General features: G+C 43.3%; 1 protein-coding gene across 2 annotated transcripts in view; it reads left to right on the top strand.

Moving 5' to 3' along the window:
• The window catches only part of LOC111855051 (metabotropic glutamate receptor 4-like), a 253,692-nt gene that overhangs the window by 166,014 nt on the left and 63,470 nt on the right, over positions 1-24,208 (top strand). For both annotated transcript variants that reach the window (XM_023833665.2, XM_023833666.2), the window contains exons 4-6: positions 9,260-9,395; positions 15,113-15,267; positions 15,818-15,958. In XM_023833665.2, coding sequence (XP_023689433.2) covers positions 9,260-9,395; positions 15,113-15,267; positions 15,818-15,958 — 432 coding nt within the window. The remainder of the gene's footprint in view (positions 1-9,259; positions 9,396-15,112; positions 15,268-15,817; positions 15,959-24,208) is intronic.

Raw genomic sequence — 24,208 nt, 5'->3', positions numbered from 1 at the left:
AATACCAAATGTCACGAGTTCCGTCAGCATGTTCACTCTAAGTTGTGAATTGGATTTAAACCACCCAACAGCATATACTGGGAAGCACAGTGGAATTAACTCACTGTCCTAATTTCCTGGTATGTTTAATGTAGCCATGCTCCAAATCCATATTCATGACATCAGTTACGTGGCTTCTTGGGTCAAGGTACATGCTACAGACGTCATATTAAGCGCTATTATAAGGGCATCTGTCTTCCATAACTGCTCATCCAGTCCAGGGTCACAGTGAGCAGGGAGTCAGTCCCAGGGATCCCCGAGAAGAGCCACCTCAGAGGGACACTGGTTCTGCACTCACGCTTTGGGATATGGAGTTTGTTGAGTCCCGGTTCTTTGGAGGCAGCCATGATGGTGCATAAAGTTTGAGCACTTAATTAGATCTGTGTCGAGCGTGCGAGGCATTAATACCTGCTCTCCCATCTCTCGAAACTTCTTCCCTTTTAAGATGCCTCTAATTTTCTCATGTTCCTTCCCAGGCAGCAGCCGAGCACCTGGGAATTGTAGTCTGAGTTACCCAGAACCAGCAATCTCAAACGGAACGCGCGAATGCGGAAATCAGAACCAATCCTTTAGCACTCTATCACAGGGCATGTTACATTATTATGTAAATATCTAACGCAGGCAGGTCTGCGATTACGCGCGTTTCCAACACATGAAACTGACTCATATGAGATTGGAAAATTGGGGAAAGGTCTATGTGTAATGTGATTATAACTCTGTCATGCGTAAGCAGGGAAATCAGCAGGGGAATAGAAGTGATACTCAGCTCTGTTAGCCCGCATGCTCAGCTTTGGGAGTGCTAATTTTCTAGCGTGTAACAAAAAACTGATTTAAATTGGAAATCCAGTCCAAGTTTCTGTGTAGATTCAAAATCAAATTTAGAAAGAAATTACCCAACATTAAAGCATCACAAATCATTCTTCCTTTCGTGTCAGTTTTGTATGTTACTATAATATATTTTCATGTTAAGGTCTTACGATCAACTCCAGTTATCTGGAATCTCTTTTGTTGTTTTCAGTACAAACAAATACAATGACTTTATTTTGAAACAAACATTTTGAATGTGCTTTACATCAATGGTGTGATACTACAATTCCTAAGGTTCTACTACAATTTCTAATTGTATGGTATCATAGACCATGTATTTATAGGCTTTGTCTATGATCTGTGATACACATCCCCATTTCGCACATCTCCATTACACACATCCCCATTTCGCACATCGCCATAAATATTAGTGAACAGTGTAAAAATAAGATGCCTAAGAAGCATATTGGTGAAATATCTGGTGTGGAGCATTATAGAAAAGCTTTAAGACAAACCGAAGAAATTGCATTATGAACGTAATAAATGAACTTGATGAATGTAACTGTTATCGGTTTGATTAGAATGTAGCTGATCTGGCCCATCCCCACTGAGGTTTTATGGGAAGACATCTGTCCCATTACAGCAGAAATCCCCTAATCATAACCATAAAAACATCCGTTATAGTCCTGCATGCATTTTGCTCAAAGAGGCAGAATCAGCTTCACCTGTCAGTCTGAAGTTGAGCAGCTGTTTTATCGTTTTTGTTTTCGGATTTACACCTTATGTCACCATCGTTTTTTGAATTTCTATGCTAGTGAGGGGTGGCAGATTTTGGATGCCAAGAAGCACGGGGTGGGGGGGGGGGGCAGCAGGGGTGGGAATTGAGCCCCCAGTCCAGGAGGGCACAGGCAACCATGCTGCCCGCTATGTAACACATTCTTGGCATTTTACAAATTTCTTTTACTCGCTGCCTACAAGAACAGACGCTATGCCTTGGAGTATAAACTGACATAAACTCCCCAGGAGACGGTGCGGGATACTGACCTTCACTATGAAACCACACACACACACACACACACACACACAGAGCCTCCTCATGTCCTGAGCCATGTGACTGATCTCTGATTCCCATTAATCTCTCTTCTTCTGTTTGGGCCCTTCCTCCATGTAAATGCACTGGATTATCCTGAAACAGTTTACAGGCAAAATGTAACTCTATGCAACGTTTTCATTCGGAGTGTTTTGGATTTGCATGCATTAATGCATCAGTGTGATGATGACGGGAGGCTCCATTCATGTAAGGCATGTACAGCACCTACACATTCCAGGTCGATATTGGGACCATTTTTGAAAGATCTGACAATGACCTGTGCGGTTATGATGAGTGTGCGAACTGTGAAAAAGTGAAATTTTGCGGCAGGGGACCCCCCCCAGCCTTGCACTGTCCCCTCAGTGTCCATGGCGATGCATCACAGCCGGAGTGTCTCTGTCCGACAGGTGGTGCTGTGATTTTGGTCTGGAAGGCAATCGAAATACTCGCGAATTTAGCAACGATCCTCCCACAGAGAAGCAGCTGGTGCTGCAGCTGCAGGTGAAATCTCCAGTCATTAGGCCCTAGAGGAATATAATTAACTTTCCCTAATTACGCAGTTGTGAAAACCGGGGAGATTGTTCCTGGTATTGGCTGCAGACTCTCACCAACTGATGGTGGATAGGTAAGAACAGACTAAATAATTCTATAACCAAAGTAACAAAAATGTATTTGAAACCTGGGAAATATGACAGGAATAATCATCTTGCAATTATTCCCTAATAAAGTACCATATCTTTAAATTCATTACCAATTAACAACATCTGTAGATGCAGTGGAGGCATTCGGGTACATCAGTCATAGCACAAGAACAGCGTTACACGAACAATTCTTTATATCAAGCTAACTTTAATGAAAGCACTACACGTGATTGTTACAGTGACAGCCGTCTTTTAATGTACTTTCATTCGGCATCAAAGTACATTTATCAAAAATATGAAGCACAAAAGCATAACATTTAATGAAGTTTCACCATCTGGAAAGATCACTAGAAAATTTTAAATAATGCAGTTTTTAAATAATTACAATGATGAAGCTGTAAGACAGAATGATCACCCCCCCCCCCCCCTCCCTGAAGTGCTGGCCCCCGTGTCGCACGCTGGTGAACAAAAAGTCTCCCTCACATGATGCAGTTTGATCCTGCTGTGATCCCCTCTGTACTGTGATAGCAGATTCTGCTGTATATGCCAGCGTTGCCATTCTGCCGCAAACTAAGCCAAATAAGTACAAGGTTCACTCCCTTTGCTGTCTGAATTGCTACTCCTGACATAAAAAAACATCCACCCATCTTCCATAACTGCTTATCCGGCACTGGGAACGGTGAGTCTGGGATTCTGTCCCAGGAAACACAGCCCACGGGGCAGGGGACACCCTGGATGGGATGCCAATCCATCACGGGGCAGAGGACACCCTGGATGGGATGCCAATCCATCACGGGGCACAGACTAAAGGCTACTTAGAGATGCCAGTTCATCTAACCGTGCATTTTTGGACAACAGAAGGGAGACCAAGAGGAAACCCATGCAAACATGGAGAGAACATCTAAGCTGCAGATGTATAGAGATCAGGAGGAGAGACCAGAAGCCCCAAACATAAACAAAACTCACTTATGTGTGATCCAACTGATGGATATCGCTTATAACATTTAATTTATTTACTTATCAACTGTCTATCCCTTCGACATATTTAGCATCTGCCAGAAATCATAAAATAAAGTGGGAAAAAATGAAAGCAGAGATATGGGGCAGGGAATTACCACAGGGCAGGACAAGCCGAGACTAAATAAAAAGATTTCGCAGGACAAAACAAGATGGGCATGATGTTCCTTTAAGAACAGATCGCTGAGGACTCCTCAGCAAAGGCCAAAAGGAAATCCCTCAGACACAGAAGACCCAAGAAAGCCGTCCTGAGCAAGCATTCCCTAGTCTCTCCTTCATCCACCCAATCAAAGAAGCCCAATGTGACACTGAGGCCAATGAGGGTGACCTAGATGTTATTATCGGGGTGTCCTATAGGCCCAGGGGATGTGAGTGCTTGCCAAACCCCGCCCTGTGTGTTTACCCTACCTTCCGCTGTCACTGCTGTGTTAGGATTTAACATTGTCTACAAGAGGCATGATCTGGGACAAGAGGTATTCTGCTATTATTGGTAGTCGCTCAGAGGTGAGTGACTCCACGCCACCACGGGACATCTACACCCTCCCTTGTGTTGTCTTCAATTAACACTTTGGCACTCTGGGTACATTGATCAGGATTTCATACCATCCATCATTCAAATGACTGCCTATCCAGTACTGGGCCAAACTGCACCAGTAGCCTGTCCCAGGAAGTAAAGGCACAATACAAGCAACCCAGTCTGTCCCAGGGCACAGACTCACACGCTAATCCTAGTGCAGACCTGCAAATTCACTTAACTACGTATTTTTGCTTGGGAGAAGGAAAATACCATGTGCAAGGGAGTAGATTTGGTTCTAGACGGTCAGGACATGTCCGTACCGATACTGAGGGAGTACCGTGTGCATTTGGGGGGGGGGGGGGGGGGTGACTCATGGCTAATTTGGTCTCTACCAATGTTGAAACCACACCGACGCCCTTGATCATATGTGTGTCATGTGCTGAATTTGGACAGTTTTGGTGGTTAGCTCTGCCTAGAGTAAGCTGGGTATTCCCAGCTCTATAATAATAATAAACAAACAAACAAACAAACAAAAAAGCAGATAAATAATCATGATAAAATACCAACAGTGGGTGGTGCAGTGGTAGGATTTGTTGCCTCATGCCTATGGGACTTTGATTCCAGTCTCTGCCCTGCTGTGTGGAGGGGAGGATACTAAATTGCCCATAGGTGTGCATGTGTGTGAATGGTGTGTGAGTGTGAATGGCGTGTGAGTGTGAATGGCGTGTGAGTGTGTGTGAGTGTGAATGGCGTGTGAGCGTGCCCTGCTGCCCTGTGATGAGTTGGCCGCCCATCCCGGGTTGTTCCCTGCCTTGCTCCCATAGGCTCCGGACCCCCCTGTATATGACAAGTCGGTACAGACGATGGATGGATGGATGAATGGATAATACCAGCTGACATCCCATCCAGGTGTTTCACCTTCTTGTTTAATGGGAAAAGTTGATGCCCTTCATGATCCTGGTAGTGATTTATCAGGGATGAATGGATATATGGATGGATGAATGAAAGGAAGGTAGTTTCCCCACACACTGTTCTGTCAGACTGAGCTGTGCTGGCTTTCAGTGACACCTATTCATACAGTAGAGATTTCCACGTGAAGATACGCTCTGATTGATTTGTCATTGTCTGCGGCCTTTTTGTTAGTCTTACCTTTAAGAAATCAATGCCCCAATTAGATCATTGGTCAGCCTGTGTGCTCTGCTGCCTTTAACAAATCCTTCTTTATGTGGAGACAGATCATTACCTTGAATTGAGGCCGGTGTTGCACCAAGGCAAATGAAAATCTAGTTACCCCACTGTCTAAATACCAATACCCCGCAAGCAGATAGAAGAAAATGAGTGCATTTCAGAAACATACGCAATTATATATGAACATCATCCTGAGAAGAAACTTTAATATGTTTAAATGTTAATGAGATCGGTGGTCTGCAGGATCTGATAAGTTTCTGGGAATAATAGCAGTTATGGGTCCTATACCTGCTGTGCTTTTCATTGTGTGGAAAATTTGTCTGCAGGTTCAAAGCTGTATATCGCTCTATGTCTCCCAGGACAGCAGAGTGTCCATCCGAACCAATAATACTGGCTGCAGAATTAGGTTTGCAAACACCAGGAGCGACGCTTTTATGAAATGAGAGTAAATAGTGTCACGAAACAAAAAGACAAATGTCACAAGCTGAATACACAAATACTCTGCTGTTCTGGAACAAACCAGCCTGTTATTAGTCTGCAATTGCTTTATTAGCGATGCACACATTCTTAATTCACACACGATGCTGCAATTCATGCACGGTCTATATTTTGACGAATTTCTCATCCAGCACAGATGACTGCATTACAAAACGATTCTTAGATCGGCCTGGACAGGACAACCTCCTTAGTGATTCAGTTTTAATTAAATCAGCCTGTTTGCCTCTTTGAATATTACCCATTGGAAGCACAGTGGGATGTAATTGCCTTTTTTTCCCTATTTTGATGAAATTTTCTGTTAGCTTGTTTATTATATTCCATGCACTGTGAATTTGATTTGATTTGTCAAATTCATATTGATTTAAAGGAATTTAGAAAAGTTTAATTTAAAAAAATCAATGACTTACGGGTTAAAAAAAACAACGAGAAGATTTTCTGGTACGATGTCGACAGTATAGCATGGATGTGGACCGTGCCGTGGATGTGGACCGTGCCGTGGATGTGGACCGTGCCCATTGAAGATGCATGACTTTGTTGACGCTGCTGTGGCGACGCCATTTTGCTGCAGGTGTACAGAGTGCTGGAATGTTCTGGAATTTCCGCCTCCGGGCGCAGTGAGAGGGGCGTGACGCTTCCTTCGGGGGCGTCTGAGCCGGGTCGATACGCAGCGGCAGCACGGTCTCCTTCATAAAACATGAATTGCCTGTTATGGCTGCTTCTCCACCACGGGCAGCCGCTTGCATTCGTCCACCCTGATGAAATGAGATCCTCTTGTCTGCCCGTCCTCTCAGCACCATCCTGCTCTCCACTCCGCTTAAAATGAAGCATCGTTCCTTCCAAAATCCAAATCAGTTTATTCAACTGTACAATTTTACAAAGGACTCGATACCCAAAACATGCCCTCCCTCCTCTGTCTCTCACAAAGACATGCTGTATTTATATACACTGTTTGCTACCATGTACTGTAGCTTCAGAGTCACTCAGTAACACATTCCTTATTTACTCATTCTGTCCAATGCAGAATATATCGAAATAGGGCAAGAAACACCCAGCTGAAGAGCATAATCTCCCTGGCTGGTGACAGATGCCATCCACTGTCAGTGATGATTTAAAAAAAAAAAAAGAACAACAAAAAGGTGAAAAAAAATCAAACATAACCATAGCAGGATGACAATCTTCATTGGGCGGATTCTGCACATGCTTCCTGGCTTTCACAGCATAGCCTGGGACATTGTGGTGATTCCTCCATATTCACATGTACACAGATGAGCTACTGTATATATTGATGGTAGGTGAAGAAGAGCAGGTATATTTTGTCACAGCTGTCTTTGTTTTTATGGGGCCTGATATACGCTCGCTTGTTAAGGCTCTGCATGGGTGCCGCTCTGCTATCAATGTGACTGAGAAATGGGGGCAGTATGTGATTGGAAGTCCGGCGGTCCGATGCCGCCATTGGGCCCCTGAGCGGGGCCCTTAACTCTTGGCTCCTGGGCTTGTGTGTCTCATGTAGAGCTAGATTTGCTTGGAAAAAATATTCTATTTCCCCAAAGTGGGTTCATTAAAGTATCACTATTCACTTCTAAGAAAGAGAGGTGCGGTGCACATCTCGCGGGGGGGGGTGAGTGGCTTTGCTGGCTAAGTCTCTGTGACCAGAAGGTCGCCGGTTTGAACCCCAGTCTCAGCAAAACAGTCACATGCCTGTGTGCCCTTGAGCTAGGCCCTGAACAGTGGCAGTAAAATCATGAATCTTGGGATACAGCTTATAAAGAGTAACGTATCCATGTTTGGAGTATAGTCTCACACCTGAGGCTAAGTACCAGCAATTTCCTCATCCCCCCCCCCCCCCCAAAGTAAGCCCTGTAAGTGGGGCTGACAGCTCAATGTGGCTGCAGAGTGCATCAGATGGCCCCCGTTCCGAGTCGGCGGCCGGCCCGGGTGGAACAGGCTCTCAGCTGCTAACATTATTTACGGTGACCTACAGCGTCGCTCTCACGCGACACCCCCCCCTCCCCCCCCCCCGCACAAGCCTGTGCATGCCTGAGTGCCTAATAACGCCACCCGTGCGCTCCGCCGGCCTGATATTTCGACAGATTAACAGCCTGCAATCTGCCAGTGTTCACCCACGCACGCAGCTTTTGTCACATGGGCAACATTCTCCCTTAAAACATGCCAAGCGCTGACAAAAATAAAGGCCTTTATTCAGCATTAGGTTTATGTAACTGGATTCAGAGCCCTACCTGTCATCATACATAGTAATCCTTCGTAGACCTCCAACAAACCCCCCCCCCCCCCCCGCCCAGTTTCAGGGGGTGTGGCTTCCACATCCTACACCTTAATGCTACATCAGATGTGGTTTTATGAGATGTGCTACATTTCAGGAGGCTTTGATTTCGGGGAGGGCTTCATGAGAGAATGTGTGAGATGAGCTCAGATCCCATTGGAGGACTCAAGCCTGGATAAGTGTCACCCAGCTGACTGATTGGGAGATATAAGACGTCTAACACTATGGTTAGAAATCTAAAATACTGCTCAGAGATGGATAGTTCAGGTCCAGAAAGTAAAAATCCAGACCAAGATTTTGTTTCAACCAAGCAGTTGAGTACTCTGTGACTGTGACTCTTTATGCTGAAATGGTTGGTTGAAACAAAATCTTGGTCTGGATTTTTACTTGGACCTGAACTATCCACCTCTGATAATGCTAGCTGCATTATTAGTTATGCGATCGATTATTAATCAATAAATCAATAATTGCATCAAATTAATCAATAGCTCTTTATTTATAGGCTAGAAGCGAATGAGATGCTTTAATCGAATCATTTGTACCCTATAGCCATTATTTTGCTTGTGTGTCATATGATGCAGGTTTATCAAGAGTCATGGGAATTTCCCTGAATTGCATCAAACTGGCTTCTTGTCCCTCTTGTAGCTCCCGAGCCCAAATCCTGCAAACTTGGCTCTCTCTCATTTTCTGTTTTTCTGGTTCTTCACAGACACCTGATTTTATTTTCCATGGAATTTGGATAGCAGATAAGAGGCATGAGGTTATTCTTGTTTACTTTGTGAAATAAGCTCATTCTATCTCAGACAGATGTCCTTCTCGAATGGTAACCATTGGTAACCAGTTAATTCTCAAAATTTTCCTCTTCGACTCAGTGAAGATACACTTTCTGGTATTGTAGTCATGAGTGGTTATATCCAGGCACGTGCAGAAGGCGAGGACCGAGGGGTATCTGAGCACCTGCCCCTTTAGCCTGAACTGTTTAAAGGTACAGAGTGCTCCTTTAATGTTTGCGGCAGAAGCTTTGAGGCCCTGCCCCTCAAAACATCTCTGCACGGTACAAGTTAACGCAGGATTGAAGAATGAGCTTTGCATTGGCAGATGGTGTCCGGAAGCTTCAGTTATTAGTGAGTAGAGTCAGGTGACATAACCGCCGCTCACCCATCACTCTGATTCTCTTGCAGGGGGCGTCTGCATCTCTCAGTCAGTGAAGATCCCCCGGGAGCCCAGGCCTGGAGAGTTCGACAAGATTATCCGTCGGCTGAGGGAAAACCCCAACGCTCGCGTGGTCATTATTTTTGCCAATGAAGATGATATCAGGTGAGCATTTTTTTTTTTGGTGGGGTGGGGTCTTTCTACAAGTGAACACACCAAGACAGTAGCTTTAAATAAAAACTTCAACATACAACAAAATCTACAACAGCAGGGTAGCCCAGTTCCGGTCTTGGAGGGTCAGTCTGCAACACAATCTGCAGGTTTCCCTGCTCAAACACACCTTATTCAGATCAACAGCTAATTGTTGGGTTTAGAATGTCTGTTTGAGCAGGGAAATCTGCAAACTGTGTTACAGACTGGCCCTCCAGGGCCGGAATTGGGATGAATAGGAGGCTTGATTTCATAGGGCCACAGTGGGCAATTTTAGCCATGGTATCTGGGTACCACTCTGAATCCACCCAGCTAACCATCTTTAACCCAAACTAGCTGGATGTCAATCACCAGCATAACCTGAGCGCTAAGCCACGCCCACCTCCATCACCCTGTGTCATTGTTGTACATCTCATCAGTGTCACAGAAAATACATAAAGTCCACATTTTCTTGTCACCTCCAAGTCTGGTGTAACCATGGTGTAGTTAGTGAGCACAGGGTGGGGAGGAGCTACAGGAGTCAAAGAAATGGGAGTCTGAACATAGGTGGGGGCTGCAGTTCAGAGCTGGGTCAGCCTGCATGCTCTGGATCGAGCGGGTCGCGACCTGACCTTGCCTGTCCCAAGGTGGAGGAAGGTTCGGAATCCAACATCCTGTTTTCTCCATGTGCCATTTTCTCACCTTTGTTTGCTGCAGCCAGCCTGGTAAATCTGAGAATAATCTTCGCTGTTTCCCCTTCTGTTTCTCTGACGGAACTGACAGCTTATGTGTTGTTTTGTAGTCATCTTTGCGTGACTAATACCCGCTTCAAAAAAAAAAGAAACAAAACAGGAAGGCACGACTCGAGACACGTACTTCCGAACATTTACAATGACTTTCGTAAGATAACAACGCTGGATTTACGTAGCTCAGACTTTCTTGTGTAACCAGTCCTACCTCAGAATACACATGCTGGGTTGAGAATGGCCACACAGACACCATGGTTTGAAACAAGCCCAGCAACAGCACTTCATTTCACTGCTGGCAAATGGAAATTTCTCGGCACTGTAGGTCCTGGTCGGAAAAAAAGGGATGAAGGTCTGTGTTGCCAGTGCACCCCCCGGCTAACACGCGTCGGGTGCGGCTGCCCCCCCCCCCCCGATGTAGCCATCATGGCTGTTTGAGCATAGACCTCCAAAGCATCCTTCCCCTACTGCATCTGCTCTTCTGCCCGGTGCCCGGAAATCGAGCTTATATATGAGATCCACGCCTTGCTGGGACCAATCCCAGACCTTTCTGGCCCGATCCAGAACAAGACCAGGCTGGTGGGTTCTGACTGATAATTCCCCCCCCCTGATTCTTCCTCTCTAGTATAGATAGAGCTTTTAAATTATACATTTAGTGTATGCCTCCTTCAGTTTTTTTACAGTATGTTTTATGTTTCTTTGCTCTGATGCAAGTTTCTGCAAAGATGCATCACTATTGAAACACAGCAACACAAATGCAAACAATTGAAAATATTCTCCAGAACTCACTTTATTACCAGTATGTAGGAACATACCATAATTATTTGTAGTCAGGTGCCAAATATGAAGTATAGGGCAAAACATTACAAGACAAACGGAGAAACATTTATGTGTGTAAATGTTACATGCAGTTCTTCATATTCCAAGTTGTTACAGTAAAACTAAAACACAATAAAAATTAGAGATTAACGGAAGACAACTGAAAGCCCACTGTACAAGTAATAAATAATATCAGTGCAAAAAATGGCTGCAGCACACGGAAAACCAGCATGCGGGGAACAATATGCAAGTCCCACTGATGCAGAACAGAATGTTAACTGGATTAGTGTGCAGAATGAAAAAAATACACTGTTCACTGTTGTAGTGCAAATTAAACCAATAGTGCAATTTGCGGTTAAAGAGGCAGGCAGGAGAGGGTGGGATTCGTGCTTGGGTGGGTGAATATCACGAGGGAGGTGGGATTTCTGAGCTACTGGGGCTCTGTTGCATATTAGTATACTGCAGATTGCCTGTTTACAGTTTAGTTATGGATATAATTGTATTTAACCCCCTGGAGTCTGAGGCCAGTCAGCCACGTTTGAGGTAATCTGACATGCTGTGACATTTTTACATAGTTCACCTATTTATCCCAAACTGCCACATATGACTTTACTCAGCACAAACCCAGCACCAATAATCTGAGACCATTTACAATGTCATTCATGTGTTTTTTGATTAAATCAACTGCAAATATACACTTTTCGAAAACCTACTTTCGGGTGGTTTTCTCCAAAGTGAGGCAAATAGCACATTAGAAACGCACACGCCGTTTTGGAGTCGAGCGGCCATAAGTGTGGCTGGGCCGAGCTTCCAGTAAATGCCCAGTGTGTAAGCGTAAGCAGTATTGGAGAAGGAGCTATACAATATCTTCCAAATAAAGCAACAAAGAATTTGATAAGGCTGTTCAGTGAGCAGAATGTGCAACATTAAGGGCACTCAGAGAATATGGAACGCTGCTAGGCTGGTAGAGATATTCCTGGAACAGAAGGACATTGAGGTGTTTCTTGAAGGTCGAGGGGGAATCTGATGATCGGATGAGGTTTGGAAAATGTTACTTTAGGGTGTACGTAAAGATTAAGAGTTTTGGAAGTGTATGATGATGACAAGGAATTTGTCATTCTTGGGAAGACAAAACTGTTTTTTTTGGGGGGGGGGGGGGGTGTGAGTGAAGGTGAGAAGCCGAGCTTGTCAGTGTGTCGTCACGCACCCCCACTGTTGTGTCCACATCGCCTACTGGGTGACACCAATGCAATCGACGGGAAAATAAAGCCGGTGGGTGTGCTTGGACATTATTCCCATCAGAAGTGTGGCACGTAGCCACTGAACAAAAGCATTTTCAGGTGTTTGGAGTATTATATATAATTTAATTCAGCAGTTAGGTGTTTGTGACCTAGTGCTCATAATTCTTCATATGTATATTTATGGACTGTGTGCCCACAGTGGGGCTGACAACACGGGGGGGGGGTTAAGATGATTGGAGATGGAATGACGTGAGCAACTTATTTAGGCGTCTGAGTCGCTGTTCCTTTTTGAAATGATTGCTTATGAAAAGTTTATCCATTTCCTCTTAGATGCATAAGGACTTAAACTACCTTGTTCACCGGAGATTTGAAAGTCATTGATTAAACTGTGTTGAGTCAACACAGAGAAACGCAGGGGTCCTTACCTGAGAGGTGTTAGCCTAAGACTCGGTAAAACCCCTAGTCTGATGGGGGTATGATTCTGCTCTAGGCCCATCTATAGGGGGTCTGGGTAGCATTTTGCAAGGAAATCCTTAGGAAAGCAGATAAGATACAGTGAGTTAAGAAAGATGGAGAATAATGACCCTGGACATTAAATAAGAATATATTACTGCAAACCGATGAATAATTTCATTCTTTCTTGTAGGCATAGGTAAGCGTGGTTGGAGAGAAATCAGGTGATGGTTGTTTTGCTTCACTTATGCCTCATTAGCAGGTAACCGGAGCCTCTAATCCCTCCAGAACCTGGTCTCTGCTGTCCAGCCGCTTCCCTTTGCTGCAGCACTTTCCACAGCCTGATGCCTCCTTCAGGTTCTTGCACGTTTCACTCGCTGCAGATGCCCAGGCAGCTGCTCTCTGTTTACAGTCCCCCCGCCCTTTCATCAAAGTCACCCCCACGGCTCCTCCCCTCCCATGATGCCGTGCGCCATCCGGCCCGAAAACGCCATGCGTCTCAGCTGGACCAGAGCAGCACTGCCTGTCAGATTCATGCCAAAAATTAAAATGTTAATTCATTCAAATAAAGAAAAAACTGCTTTGTTTTCTATACGTTAGAATTTACAAAATGTGCTTGAAAACTCTTGCTTAAATGGCATTCATGATTTTAAATTAGAGTTTAAAATGGGGAGAGCTTTCAGTGTCCATCGACTTAGGTGTTATGCATAATTACTCATAAACATAAACATAGCTGATTATTATAATAATTACAGCAGACACGACAACAACGATTCTAATGTGAATAAGTAGCTGCCACTAGCCCAGTATGTATCAGTTATAAATGGCTTGTATTGAAGTGCAGTAAAGGCCTTAGCTTAAAACATGTGCTTTAACTCAAGAAGTTTAGCCGTTCTAGAATTCCATCCATCCACTCATCCATCTCCCCTAAGTGCCTGTACAGTGCAGGATTACAGCTGACCTGGAGTCTATCCCAGGAAACACAGGAAAGAGGTGTGGAACCCCCTGACTGGGATGCCTGCCCGCGACAGGACACACACAGACAGTGTCAGTTTAACCCCCTCGGAGAACCACACAAACAAGGACATGAAAAGTTCCAGTGCTAACTACTCAGCTAAATAGTTTAAGAGATTAAAATCACAGCAACGTGAACACAGCATGAGTCAGTGTATTACTGCTGTTGTCCACCTAATTAGTCACTTTTTCTCTCACAAGTTTGTTTTTAGTCTCCTAGTTGGCGTGAGCTTTTATCTATCTATGCCTGTGAATGCCTGCAGTACGACAGGCTCGTACTCTAAGATGGGCTAGGAGGTGCCACTGTTACTGAACATCACTTAACAAAGTGCTTAACAAAGTGCTGTGTCGGGACCTCGCCTCCTTCCCGTTTTTAAAGCTATGAACAGCCTCCCCGACATGCTGCCCTCATGCTCGCTGCCGCCCCCTACTGCCCGGTGCCTCAGTTTGCTCTTTTTGTCATCATCGTAATGAGGCCTTCTACTGTATACTTAGTCTACTCCAAGCTGCAATGTTTGTTGTTTTAAATACAAAGGAATAAACAAAAAGAGAGTGCAATAGAAAATAAATAACTATTTCCTTTCGATTGAACGTTCTTTCATATTGAAAGAATTCATTTGCCAAGCTCAGGAGCTGCCGCTCCCCAAACCAGCAGCTCGAGTCCCTAACAACGCCTCACCTATCAGTCTCCGGGTCTCCTAGCTTTGTGAGTGAGATAGATTCCCGTGGGGCCTTTAGTCAGAATTCTCCCTGAGAGTGAGTGCTGCCCATAGGCAGGATGGTAGGGCACTTTGCCAGAAATTAAGATGCAAAGATGTGTACAAATAACATGCTTGTCTGAAACAGTGGGGCCGCTTTCGCCTTGATTAGTATTTATTACCCTGTGAACAAAGGGGCCTTTTCCTGTGAATGCTGCTAATGGTTTCTTTGTTTCGTGGTGTTTTCTTATAAGTGTCCTTCATCAATTAAAAATAAGCACAACTCAGCAAACTGCGTCCACGTTCCGGGCCGGTAGATAACAGAACAATAGAATGCGAACACGGGTCTGTTGTTTTGTACAGATCATTAATTAGTTAAACAGGAGAGCTCACTGGAGGGAAATTGAAGCTTGGTTCAATCTAACTAATCAACTAGGTGCCAAAATCGCCAATTTTCATTACAGAGAAGAGGCTGAGCATTCTATCTGATCTTAATAATACATGAGTGTCATAGGTAGCACAGTACAATTACCTATTCATCTTCTGTATACGCCTGTTCAGTACAGGGTCAGGTTAAGGTCTTACTGAAGAGAGCACAGTATTTAGGTCCATCGCAAATACACAAAACCTCTAAGCCGTGGTTAAGTTGGTGATAGAATTTATTAGCAAACACTAATTGCGCTGATAGAGATTGCTGGATGAGTGTGTCTCCCCTTCCCCAGGCGGCTCCTGCAAGCGGCCAAGGCAGCCAATCAGACGGGTCACTTCCTGTGGGTGGGCTCCGACAGCTGGGGCTCCAAGATTTCACCGGTGTTACATCAGGAGGAGGTGGCGGAGGGGGCAGTCACCATATTGCCCAAGCGGACGACCGTCAGAGGTACAGAACCCCGCCAGCACCACCGAGGGCCCGTAGAAGACTGGTAGCGCTCAAATACAATCTGGCATCAAACAAGTCTCCCTTAAAGGATCATTAACTATGTATTTTGACGTAATTGTGTCCATTATGCATAAAAAAAAACTGGGAAGGCCTTTGGTGAATGTAAGAGTGAATGTCATATGACTGACGTGTGATTGTCACGGATTTATGCGGTCAGTTCTCTCTGAAAACATTTTCTTCAAATTATAAGTGCATTTAGAAAAGAACACGCAGGTTGTCGCGTGTCAGGAAATCGTTCCAGGTGGTTCCGCGGCATTAGGGTGCGTAACTAAACAATCGGCTGAAGGTTATTGTAATAACTGGCTCTCCAAGGCCATTAGACCTGCCGGTTATTAAGTCAGGTCCCAGCGTGTGGCCCGCAGCAGAAAACCTAAAGTAATTCACAATCGTTTGCCCACTGTAGCTTGGAATTTGACAGTGTCTCAGTGCAATGTGAGTGAGGCGATGGGGGTGTCCACACTCCAATGAACCCCCCCTCCCATATACCCAGGCTTTGATCGCTACTTCATCAGCCGCACGCTGGACAACAACCGCAGGAACATCTGGTTTGCCGAGTTCTGGGAGAACAACTTCAACTGCAAGCTTAGCCGCCACGCCCTCAAGAAAGGATCCGGGATCAAGAAGTGTACAAGTAAGTTCCCGACACGCTACCCCTCCTGCCTCTGGGAGCGTCTGGAGTGAGGGAGGTGTGAGGAGGAGAAGCGGAACGTCCTGTCTGACCTGTAGCATTAGACTGCAGGCGCTGGTACCCAGGGATTCAGGCAGGATGAATCATATTTACACAGCCACGTTCTTGGCTGAGATGTTTCTCCTGAAGGAGGACAAAGAGTCTCACTCCAGCTGTGAGAGAAGGCAAAGGTATGAACTGCCAGCACAGAAGCAGGCTCCCGCCATGGGCCTTTTAAAGGAATACTGTTCCATTGTACATCTCACATGTGTGGTAAAACACAAGTTATAATTATGATGATGATGACAATGATGCTGCTGATGATGATGATGATGTTCATGACGGTGATGACGAGGAAGATGATGAAGGTGATGATGATGATGACAATGATGATTATGATCATGATGTCAATGATGATTATGATGACGATGACAAGGTAGGTTCGATGGGCTGACATCCAATTCAGGGCATTCCCCAAACTAGTGGTCTGGCCTACCTGCAACAAGTCCCTGGCCCTTCAAGACAACGACCAAAAAACCTGCTTAGAAGATGTATGGATATATCGATGGATAAGAGGTTGCCATGTGACCTTATACCTCCCTTCTTTGAACAGATTTTCTCCTGCTGTAGATCTCCTCCAACAGTCTTGCAGTTTGGTTAATTTTGTCTCTGAATGGGCTTTAGCATGTGCTTGTCTGTGAGAGTAGGTGCCCTATGATGGACTGCCCTACCACGGCACCTTATGCAAGGTTCCTCTTGAGATTCAAGATTCCTTCTGCAATCCTGAAGCTTATGGTGAGCCATTGTATGTGAGTGTAATTGTGTACACTACAATAGAATGGCATTCCGTCCAGAGTGTCCTGTGGAACTCTGTGGATAAGCAGTAACATAAGACAGACAGACGGATAGTAGAGTAGCTGGCCACAAATACTGTACAGTCACGCAGATGTATATAGCTTTAACAATTGAGGTCTTGTATTTCACCACTCCAGAGAGGTCAGTGGGATTCCTCTCGAGTACGTCTTGTGTGAAAACAGATCTGAGGAGCCTGATATCAACAGCCAAGGTTTTGCTCGACAGAAAGCACTTATTTGCCTCTAGACAATTCCAACATTTGGCTGTTAGTTATAGCCACCAGCCAGTATATCCATTTCAGATGAACACTTTTTCCCAGTAGGATTTTACCTGAAAATAAAAATTTTGCCCGTCTCCTTCGAAGGCGACTCGCTGTCATCCCGGCCGAAAATGCAATCAGCAGCGAACTCAATCAACCCCTCCGAGGCAAGAATGAATCCTTCGAATCAATAAGCTTTTCGGCCTGGCCGGTCCTCCATTCTCCCAGAGCTGGAGGGGAGGGGCTCTGGGTATTGGTTTCTCTCTTTTGTGTCCCCAGCCTCATCTTTTTTTGGACAGAAGGCAGCTCGTCTAGTGCCGGCTATATGGGACACTGTGATTGGTGAATGGTACAGGCCTAACGAATGAGAAGTGAGATATACATCTGCACCTTTTAATAGATTGCAAGGATAGAACTTAAGTTCACAGGTCTGAAAATAATAGTAATTTTATCATTTCACAATTTAAAAAAATGATTCATCTAGGTAAATATTAATTTATATGATTTATATGGAACTTAAAAAAAGATATAAAATTTCCCATAATACTTAGGTTTCTTTTTTACTGTTTTAATGAAGTTGCCAGGTGTGTCCAACCCAAGGCAATGTCACACCTTCCTGAAACAGACATTGAGTTCATTAGTATTCATTTGTTTGAATTCCCAGCTTTGTTCAAAATCAGAAATTCGGGTGTTATCTTTGTTAGCCAGACATTCGTTTCAAAAATAGCGAAAAATAAAAAAAGAAGGAAAGGGAAAAAAAAAAAAACCTTTGGAACATCAGTATATCAAAGTGTCTGAGAGCGTCTGGTGCTTCTTATCAGACTCACCAAGAATGTGGTGAAGGTCACCTGGGAACTTTGCTAGCCGGCTTTCATGTGGTCAGAATTGTGGCCCGAAGAGCGCTTCAGTATCGGGGCCTGAAATCAGAGCACTGACACCTCCCAGAAGCCGCAGTGGCTCTGAGGAATTAGGCGATCGACTGATAATGTCTTGCAGACCTTTTGTTTGGCCTGACGTTGATTTCCCCTGTTCTCAGCTTGACTAACTCCTCATGATTTTGCTGATGAATGTATAACATTATAGCGATAAGTACGACATTATAACACTATAATGTTACCTTTGTTGTTTTGTTTTCTAATTTTTAATAATCAGTATAATAAACAGCATCATCAGGTTAAAAAAAATCTTTAATCTTTATGATTTTCTCTTTAAATGTAATTTTCTTTTTGCTCTAAGGAATTAGTAGAGATGAATTAAGGAAGTAAACTGAGAATTAGTTCGAAGAAATTATGTAAACTTATTAACCACACTAAGAAAAAAATATTTTTCATCATGAAAACTTGTAATTAGATTTCTGTTTGAGATTTCATTTTTAAGTATTGAAAATATTAAAATGTTGTTAAATCTAAATAATAATAAATATAAATTACTGTACTGTATAATTGAATTGCTGAAAGTCTAACTAAAATGATCACATAAAACCAATGATTTGATAAGACATGTGCAGTTTGGCATAATTTTTGTTCTGATTTTTTTTTTTTATCAATATGTTTTCATAGATAGAGTTTTGTTTATGATGCTGCAGTACTTTCTTCAGGGAATGACTCCTTACAACAGAAATCTTGCCAGTGAATTTTTTAATACGTTGTCTTCTGTAAACTTGATACCTCAGAGGTCTGTGGTGGATGTGTTTGTCCTGGAACATTATTTCTGAAAATGAGGCATACTTTACGTAAGGATTACCTTCCTGGTATTTGTTACACAGCCCCTGTGCACCAAATCACAGGCATGGTTATGAGAGTGAGGGCAGAGAGACAGGGTGTCCTCTACGCAGCACCCCATCTCTCACTCTCACACAATCACTCTCCAGGCAGAAGCTCCAACCCTCAATCAAACCAGTACATTTTAGCTACAACTCACCTGCAGATTAAGATTTTTGTCAAAATATGAATGCTTGCCACAGTTATGCTTTAAATAAGTATAATAATATAATAATCACAGAGAACCAAGTATCTGCAACAGATATTTTTCCCTCATTTTTATACAGCACAGCCCCTGGGGGGGGTTGTGAATTTAATAAATCTTAAATTAAAAGTGCAAATTAAAAATATAAATAAATTACAACATAAGGGATGAGAAATGTGTTACGAGATAGTTCTTAAGCAGTAAGCCATTTAAAAATAAATAAATGACATGCTGTTAAGTTTCTACAGAAGCTGGTCTCAGCATCTCTGCTCCTTCGAGACTCTTGTGATGGGAGTTGACCTCTGGTGCTCGTTGTTCAGCAGCCTCCTGCTGATTTTGTTCTTCTTGTTGTTATTATTTTATTGTCGTTGTAGTCGGTGGTGGTGTTTGTGGTTGAAGTTTTTTTTTCTGTAAGTAAGGCTTAATGTTGTGTTGTTTTCTACTGCTGAATATGGCATGAGAACATGCTCCTTGTTTATCAAAGTAGTGGCATTACGGCAGAAGACCTTTTATTAATTTTTCGTACGAGTTGGCACCCGTGTTTTTCCAAATGCAAACATGTACGTATAGAGATATATAGCAGCAGGAAAGGGTATGATGAAGGGCTACAGTATCGTGGCTTTAGCGTTACTGGCAGGCCAGGTTCAGGATAAAGTGCATTAAAGACATGGGGTGGGGGGTGGGGGGGCAGTGTATCTCCCATGGCGAGGTGAAGTCGGGTGTGAGCCCAGCTGTACTTCAGAACCTAATTATTGTTGTATGAGTTTTGCTTTCTCATACAGTAAACCAGTAAACATTTCAGATGTTGGTGGATGCAGATATTTATCTCATAGGTGAATAGAAATCGGAGTCTGGCTCTTTAACCAGTGGTGGGGTTATTTGTTGGATTGTGACAGCAGTGAAGGGAAAACATCTCATTCTCAGTGATGAAGAACATGAAGACATAGGAGACACAGCCACACGTATGAGCGTATAAATTACCCTCCAGTAAGTAAGAGATATCTTATAAATAACAAATTGGGAGTACTGTACATATTCAGCAAATGCTCTTATGTATAATTATCCCTTTTATAATGCTATAAATATGTTTATTCCAGGACACTTCCACTACTTATTCACTTAATTTTTTTATTAATTTTTTTTTGTGGGGGGAGGTGGGCAGGTAGGGTTTAGACCTCTGTTGAGTTAAAGAGGTAAACTTACTCAGGCGACAAGTTATGTTTTCAAGAAAATTTCTGTGTGAGCTTCATGAGTTTTGAAAATTTGCTCTACAGTTTGTTCTGGCAGTGGCAGTGACTATCAATCAAATTCTGACATTTTTCTATCAGTACAGAGTGTCAATAATGGTGTGAGATTCTCACAGTCTGCACGCACTCGCCCTTTCAGCAAATTACTGCTTACATTACATCTGAAAATGCAGATGCAGCAGCTTATGTCGAAATCGACGCATGACTCATAAAGAGATTCGTCAGATTTGGCTCGTCAAAGCCGATGTCTCCCCGTGCCACAATTTCAAAAACAAAACCAAACAGAAAAAAAACAATGAAGAATAAATACATAAACATGAAATGCCAAGCTTTGAAGCAGATGTTTTATCTTATTGTCCCCTCAGGAGAGAATTTTTTTAAAATAAACCTATACTGGCAAGACTTTAGTGAGCAAAGACATTTCCATTTAAGTGTGCATAAATTCTGATGATTCTTCCTCATGGTACCAGCCATGAGATGCAGACACCCTAATATATTGTTTCCCAACCCGGTCCTCGTAGACCTCTAGATGGTCTACATTTTTGCTACTCCTCGGCTCCCTGCCATCCAGTTGACATTTCCGTTCCCTCCCAGCTCCCCGAACTGGGAGGGAGCAAAAACATGGACTATCTGGAAGTCTCCAAGGACTGGGTTCAGTAACACTCGCTCCAGCCTGGTCCATGCAGATGAGATCTGGGTCTTAGCCCAGTCACAGAACATAACGTGGACATTGTTAGAGAGGAAAGAGAATACCAAAGGCCGCAAGTCTACACATCTTTCTTCCTCTATGGCATCCTGAGAATATAATCCTTTCTTATGGGGATGTGTCACATGGTTCTGTTGTACTAGCCCACATAATTAGAAGCCCACAGAGAAACGTAAAGCCTCCAGGTCATCAGCTCTGTCTTGCTCTATACCATCCTGAGGTCATAATCCCTTCCCACAGTGACATGTCAAATGGTTATCCTCACCAGCCCAGAAACTATCCCCATTCGTTCAGCTGCATAGCTGATTATCGACCCCCACCTGACCTTGAGTGTTGCATTAACACAGCTCTACCTTGTGTTACCAACAACAGCCGTGATGAGCATGTTTGAGATATGACTGGAGTGAGGCGATTTTAGGTTACCTTGCTATTGCAGGGATTATGTGACTGTTACTCTTACATTATATTTTAATACAAAACTCTATGAAGTGCATGTAATATAATAGTTGTCATGACCTTCTGCTTTACTTTAATCTTTGATGTAACATTTGTAGCTGCATCAATTGGCATTAATCTATTGTGCTTGTTTTTACATGAAAGGGCAATTTAGAATTCAATTCTCGTTATATTTTAACTCTATTTCTCATTCAAGAAAATGGACAGCACACCTAAATCTGTGGCCTCACTTTCCAATGCCCCCCCCCCCCAAAAAAGTCTAAATGAAATTTAGACTAATTTTGCATCCATATTCGCATTCAAACAACATTCTGAAATGTTTTGCTCTTTGTTGTTGATAGTAATTTCATGTTTTAGATACAAAATATGCATCACAGTGCCACAATGTGCCCAGTGAGTTTTGGATATTTAGATATTGCCTCTGTCATTTCCAACAACATTTCCACAAGAATATTTTTTGGTAGATTTTCATCAAAATCCAGTATATATCCCTCACTGATTTATGTATTTTGGATGCACCTCCAGTGCCTGGACAGAGGCCTGAGCAATGCATGCATCCGTCCATCTCCCAGCCTCTTATCCTGGTCAGGTTCACATTGATCCTGGGGTGTATTCCTGGAAGCAAGGAATGGGAATGCTGTTAGTGGAATGCTTTTCCATTTCAGGGACACACATACACTGGCAAATCATCAAATACCATATCCATTACAGGGACACATACACATACACGGGCAAACCTTCTGATACTATGGGCTCCGTTTTTGGACTCTGAGAGTAACTGGCAACATTTCTACTTACTGAGCTGCCATAATACCTTCCATCCAGGGGAGTTGGAGTCGGAGTCAAGTACGAAAATGATTAGGGATTGCGCGAAGAGCTCATGCAAACGTTGCGGCAGTGCACTTTAAACTAATGTTAAAGATACACTAGATAATCCTCAAAAGGAGCAGGCATTAAAATTGCACAGCTTGCTAAGTTTTGTTTCCTATAACAATATAAATGTTCTAGCGGAACGTAAACCCCAAGCTCTCGGCGAATTTTATAATCATATACCGGAACTGTACTGAAAAATAACGTTGCTAATGAACGCAGGCAAGTCAGAATTTCAAGTAAGAGTTCCGTTGTACTTCATACACATGAAACTGCTTTCTTAGAACCTTAAACTGCCATTAAATTGAAGGCACAGTACACAGAGGAACACAATCCTGCTCACAATATTTTCTCTCCTGCCTCTGAAAGTATACAGTTCTTCCGGCCATTAATTCATAAAAAATCAGATGTTACTTTAATACTAACTACAAAACACATAGTCACAAAAGGTGACCATACTGCCACCCCAATTTTTTGTGGTACTGCATCTCGCTTATGCGTCGTGCACCTATGACGCATAGTGGCTGGCGGCCATGATGAAACACGTATTCTTTGTGGGCGTCAAATATAAATCAGCCCTTACAGGTATAGAAAATGGTATAGAGACTGGCTTAGTTCGTACTAACCATGAACATTTTTGGTTCTTTGGTTCTCATTTGCTTGGTTCTGGCTAATAATAACACAACAAAAAAACATACATTTTCATCTCACCTATCTGGAGAACTTCCAGGAATATGTGTCTGCCTATATGATTCTTTTGATCGGCATTATTCTTTTAAGAACGCTTCCTTCCTGCTAGACCTCCCATCAGTGATATTGCTATTCGTCTTATGCTGTGTTGTGGACATGAGCTGCAGCAAAGGATGATCCTTGGAATTTGTTCTGGGAGTCTTCAAAGCTCCAGTGCAGTTTGTCTTATTGCCCCATGGGATCATTCTGAAGGATCTTCCCATCTGGGTAGTGTCACCGTGGTCTTAAATTTTCTCCCGCTGTAAACCATTTGTTGTAAAGTGGATGGGTGAATCCCCCACTGTTTTGTGGCCGTTTTATAACTCTCTACACACTGATGAGCAGGTACTTTTTTGGAGGTCCTCTGAGGTCGTGTGCCATGTGCTTCACAATCTTCTGTATAGGTACAAGCTAGTCAGACCTCATTTCTTACCTTTATTTGGAAGAGAGTCTCTCAGATTTTGTCACAGTGGCTGGAGCTTTGATTGGTTGACTCAATTTTTTTCCACCATTACTTATACCTTGAGTTCCTTGTGGTTGACTTGTTTTTGCACATACTTGTTTTTTTTGTATATTCATTATTAATTATACAATACCGGTCAGAAATTTGGACATTCAGCCCCGCCTACAAAGGAGAGTGATAGAGTGTCGCATAACATGATCTGGACACATGAGCTAAACACAGGAGACTTGGTTTGGGAGGAGCTTGACCAGGGAGTGAAGGAAAAGTGGCCAATGAGTGCTCAGCATATATGTGGGACCTCCTTCAGACAGCTGGAAGAGCATCCCAGAAGGCCACCTCATGAAACTGGCCTAGAGGAGACAGTAGGATCAGCCAGTCCCTGGAGCAGCTGGGGTTATGGGTCTTGCTCAAGGACCCAGTGATGGAATCACTCCACCGACCACGGGGATTTAAACCTTCAACGTTCTGAGTTCCAACCCACAGACCTTCAACGTTCTGAGTCCCAACCCACAGACCCCCCCCCCTCCAAAGAAATTCTTATGTTTTTGGTTTATACTTTTTTGAACAGTGTTTTTTTTATTATATATTTTTTACTTTATTTATTTATTTAGTTTTTATGTTTTAAAAAATGTTTTAAGTATTCAAAAATGTTGAAAAGAGTACA

The sequence above is a fragment of the Paramormyrops kingsleyae genome, chromosome 8 (assembly GCF_048594095.1).
Source record: "Paramormyrops kingsleyae isolate MSU_618 chromosome 8, PKINGS_0.4, whole genome shotgun sequence".
Taxonomy (NCBI): Eukaryota; Metazoa; Chordata; class Actinopteri; order Osteoglossiformes; family Mormyridae; genus Paramormyrops; species Paramormyrops kingsleyae.
This window is presented reverse-complemented; position numbering and strand designations above follow the sequence as displayed.